At 64.8% G+C, this 4,896-nt stretch overlaps 1 protein-coding gene across 3 annotated transcripts in view; it reads left to right on the top strand.

Annotated features, from left to right (window-relative positions):
- ATCAY (ATCAY, caytaxin) overlaps positions 863-4,896 on the top strand; it is a 12,185-nt gene continuing 8,151 nt past the window's right edge. For 2 of the 3 annotated variants that reach the window (XM_021378693.1, XM_021378692.1), the window contains exons 1-2: positions 863-1,142; positions 2,676-2,801. In XM_021378693.1, the coding sequence (XP_021234368.1) occupies positions 2,725-2,801 (77 nt within the window). In that variant the 5' untranslated portion in view covers positions 863-1,142; positions 2,676-2,724. Of the gene's footprint in view, positions 1,143-2,675; positions 2,802-4,470; positions 4,716-4,896 lie in introns of those variants that run through there. The other variant, XM_021378695.1, reaches the window with a different exon arrangement.

Genomic DNA, 4,896 nt, shown 5'->3' with positions numbered 1-4,896 from the left:
CAAAAAAGCAACCGTGCCATCGCCGGGGATGGGAAAACTGCCCGTCCGTGTAACAAAAGCTGTGCCTCTGTCAGATCATTTCTGCTAAGGCTCAGAAGGAGAAGTCACAGGGTGCACTGGGAGTGCTGCAGGCGATGTGTCCTTGCATGGGACCGAGGGGTGACACTTCGTTCCGAGCCGGAGGGAGCGCTGCTGCTGGAGCCCGCGGAGCAGACGGTGCCAATCCGAGCCCAAATCTGCAGCAGACAGAAATCGCCGCCGCTTCTTGCGAAGGAATCTGCGAAGGCCTCGGGGTGAAGGTGCTGCTGAGATCCTGGAAGCGACGGGAGCCGCGGGGAGGGCTCTGCTGGGTCTGTTTGCTCAGCACCAGAACTCAGAACCCTGCACTGTGAGCACGGATCAGCTCCGCGTGTGCAAGGCAGGATGCATCTGACGCAGCAAAGCTCTCACTTGCTGGAGCCACGTTTCTCCTCATCACCGCATTGAGAAGCCCTCCCCTTCCCACCCGCCTCCCCCCCCACCCTCTTCCCCAGCCCCACACCTCCCCCAGCTCCACACCTCCTGCCCCACACCTCCTGCCTCACACCTTCCCCAGCCCCACACCTCCCCCAGCTCCACACCTCCTGCCCCACACCTCCTGCCTCACACCTTCCCCAGCCCCACACCTCCCATGGGGCCAGGTCGCTCAGCCCCACACTTCCCATGGGGCCGCATCCTGCAGGGCGATGGGCACGGCAGCATCACCCGCCCCAGGGAAGAGCTGGGAGAGATTTGGTGCCTCGCAGCCAATGGGAGGAGCTGTGGCACTGGGGGGTGGCGGGGGGGGGGCTGCTTTGGGCTCCCTCTCTCCACCCATCTCCTAGGACACCCCCACTCTGTCACCACCGCCATCCTCCCCGCACACAAAGCGCCGCAATGAGCTGAGTTCCGAGCGCCGCAGAAAACAGCGGAACACCTCCGGAGGCGGAGAAGGAGCCGCCATGGAAGGATACAAAACGCAGCCCTCCGCTCCCCCCCAGTGACACCCCCAGAGCGGATCCTGCAGCGGGGGCCCACCTGGATGCATCCGCGCATCCCCGCAGCCCCCGAGCGGCGATCCCGGGGGGAATGCGCGGCGTCGCTCCCCATTAGCAGCGGCGGCGGTGAGTACGGCATCTCCTGCGGTGCGCAGCGGTGTCCGCCCTCCGCGGGGCCCTGGGGGCTGCGGGCACAGCCGTGGGGCGGGGGGGGGGGGGGACGTGGGGTCCGTCGGAGCGGGGAGAGCCAAAATGGGGCCATGAATCGGGATGAGCGATGTGTGCGGTGGGAGGACGGGGAGAGGAGCGGAGCGGGACGAGCCCCGCGGCCCTGAGGCTGCTCCCTGCTCCGTTCCTTCGGAGCAGATGTGCGCAGACAGATGTCCTTCCCCCCGCTCCATCCGCGCTGACATCCTTCGTGTGCAGCCTGCGGGCGAGCGGAATAATAAAGCCTCACGGCAGCGGGCTTGGGAAATGAGCACGGGCCTGCTGCCCCACGGATATGGGGCACTGCCCACAGCCGGGCGCGCTGACAGCACCGGGGCTGGGCTCTGGGTGAGCTGCTGCAGAGGGGTCAGTGCTGCACCCACCATTCCCCCCCAGCACGTTCCACGCAGCGTGGGGTGCCCTGAGCTCCCGGCAGCCCCAGGCTGCGGGCAGTGGGTCCAGCCTGAGTGGGGCTGAGCGTGGGGCCAGGCCTAGGGGGATCACACAGAGCACGGATGCCCCCCTTGGGAAATAGGAGCGGAGACCCAGTTCCTGCTGGAACCTTCTGAGGACGGCAGATTTATTTATACACGGTCTGAAAGCGCTGTCGGGGTTGGCGTCCATGAGAATCAGGGTGTGGATCCGTCCCACTCCGTCCTGCCCATCTCCATCTGAGCTGCTCCTGTTTTTTGGCTGTGGTTTCCCCAGGTGATGCAGGGAGCGATCCCTCTGGGGCCCCGGGAGCTCCTCGCCCTCTCCTGCTCCTCTCCAGGGATGCACATGGGGATGGGGCGCGGGGTGGGCAGTGGAGCTCAGGGGTTTCTGTGCCAAACCACAGCCATCAGCATCCAGCCAGGTCAGCAGAACGGTGCCGCTGCCCGAGCAACTGACAACACCGGGGTGGGATGCGCTCCCCATTGCCAGCAGCTGTTGTTAAGGTTGGGATTGGTGCTGGGAGAGAAGGCCAAGGGGGAGTGGGTGGTCACCAGTTCGCAGGGAGAGCTCAGCTCATTGCAGCGTGGAGACAGATGCATCCAACTGCTGCGTGGATCCAGGGCCGCGCTCACCTCCTCTGTTCTGCTCCAAAGCGTCTCAGGAGGCCACAGAATTGTGGGGTCTGCTCAGAAAGGACCTCCCAGACCCCCAGCCCAACCCCATCCCACCATGCCCCGTCCCCAAGTCCCACATCATCGTAGTTCTGAGCCCCCCTGGGGTCAGTGACCCCAGCAGTCCCCGACTGCTCCATCGAGGGCATTGTTCCTGATATCACCCTCACCAGCTCCTGGTGCAACTTAATGCCATCCCCTCTCATCCTACAAAACCCCACGAAACCCCGTGTTCCTTCAAACCCCGCAGCCCCCTCTGCTTCTCTGTGGGGCGTGGGATCAGTGTCCCTGCCCTGAACCCGCTGCCCTTAGGGCTGACCTCACCTCTGTCCCTTCCATCCTCCAGCCTGAGCCCTTCCTCGAGGGAAACGCTGCGCAGCCGCCGCCTGAGCGCGATGGGAACCACAGAAGCCACTCTGCGGATGGAGAACGTGGATGTGAAGGAGGAGTGGCAGGACGAGGACTTCCCCGGGTAAGGAAGCAGCAGGGATGGACGGATGCCTGCAGGGATGGAGGGGTGGGCTCCGCGTCCTGCTCTGCGGATCAAGCCGTGTCTTCCCAAATGGAGCAACGTGGAACCAGAGCCACTGGGACACAAAGGCCGAGTGGCAGAATCTGGCCCTGTGTCACCTGTCTGCTTGGCACAGCGGGAACCTGGTGCCACCCATGGGACCGTATAGTACCTGTCCCCTTGGCACCCCCTGTCACCTGGTGCCATCTATGGGGCCCTGTGACAGCCATCCCCTTGACATGTTGGGTACCCCATGTCACCTGCAGCCACCTATGGGACCCTAAAGCTCCCATCCCATTGGGACATTGGGTACCCCATGTTACTTGGTGCCATCTTTGGGACCCTACAGCACCCATCCCATTGGGACACTGGGTCCCCCACATCACCTGGTGACACCTATGTGACCCTATATCACCTATCCCCTTGGCACCCTATGTTACCTGGTGCCACCTTTGGGACCTTATGACACCCACCCCCTTGACATGTTGGGTACCCCACATCACCTGGTGCCACCCCGGGACCCTATAGCACCCATCCCATTGGGTACCCCACATCACTTGGTGCCACCCATGGGACCCTATAGCACCTGTCCCATTGGGTACCCCATATTACCTGGTGCCATCCATGGGACCCTATAGCACCTGTCCCCTCGGCACCTTATGTTTCCTTCTTGCCACCTTTGGGACATTATGACACCCACCCCCTTGACACGTCGGGTGCCCCACATCACCTGGTGCCACCCATGGGACCCTATAGCTCCCATCCCACTGGGACATTGTTTCCCCCACGTCACCTGGTGCCACCCCACAGCCCCCACCCCATCTGACAGAGGCACTAAGGCGACATCCCCCACCTCCACCCTCACTTCCCAGCAGCTCAGACCGGGGGCTCGGGGGGGGGCCGTGCCCCTCCCAGCTGCAGCTGAGCCCACAGGCCGGCAGTGTCGGCGGCACAGAGGCGCAGTGTGCGCTGCGCGGCGGCACGTGCGGCCCTGGCTGTGCTGAAAGGGGCTCCTGTGTCCTCGGGGGCCGGCGGATGAGCGCTGCTCTGTTCGCCCCCGGCACAGCTGCGGCGTTGGTGGGAGCAGCGCCGTGCCAAAAAGAGGGGGAGGGAGGGGAGGGGGCACAGCCGGGCCCCGCGTTTCTGGGGGAGGTTTCTCTTCCTGCTGTGGGCCATGCAGGGTGCTGCCGGAATCGGGGTCAGCCGGGCAGTGCGGGGCAGCAGGACGGTGCTCCATGAAGTGCTCCCCAAAAAACCCACGGGTGGAGGTGGGATGCGCTGCGCCTCACCGTGCGGCAGTGAGCTCACCCGGCAACGCAGCTCCTGGATGCAAAGAGGAGAGGCCAAGGGACAAGGGACAAGGGACAAGGGACAAGGGATGCGGGTGGGACCCCAAGAGCAGGATTGGTCACAGGGGCATTAATTCAGGAGCCGTTTTTGCTGCAATGCCTCCATCCTAGAGCGAGCTCCAGGCCGGGCACCGAACCCAGCTCCTTCCCAAGAGCCGTTCCCTGCCCTCCCCGGGCGGGCGCAGCGCAGAGCGGGCTGCGAAGGTGCGATGCCAACGAGCCGAGCTGCAGCTGATAGAGCGGGACACGGGGAGGAGAGGGTCCCCCCCCGCTGCCCGCGCGGCGGCTGCCATGATGCGGTGATGCGGTGCGGTGATGCGGTGCGGTGATGCGGTGCGGTGATGCGGTGACGCGCTGGCGGTGCCGCGGGGTGGGAGCATGCTCGCTGTGCACCCATCGCGTCCCGCGCGGAGGTGCAGGCGCTGGGCAGCAAAATGGTGGCCCTCCCGGGAGGCATAGAGAGCTGCTCCGCCGCGGGAATGGCGGGGGGAAGGGGGGGGCAGTGATCCCAGCCCCCTTCGGGAAGGTAGGAGACCTGTTCCCTTTGCGTCTGACATCGGAACTGCTGCTCCTTCGGGAACCCTAGAGCCACGGCGCACAGCACCGCGCTGGCCCTTTCCCCTTCTCCTCCCCTTGGTGCTATGGGGCCGAACCGTGCGTGGCCACACGTTTGTAGGATAAACAGCCACGCAGACAACAGCAGAAGG

This window comes from Numida meleagris, chromosome 27 (assembly GCF_002078875.1).
Source record: "Numida meleagris isolate 19003 breed g44 Domestic line chromosome 27, NumMel1.0, whole genome shotgun sequence".
Classification (NCBI taxonomy): Eukaryota; Metazoa; Chordata; class Aves; order Galliformes; family Numididae; genus Numida; species Numida meleagris.
Note: the sequence above shows the minus strand (reverse complement) of the source record. Positions and strands in the feature narration are given on the sequence as shown.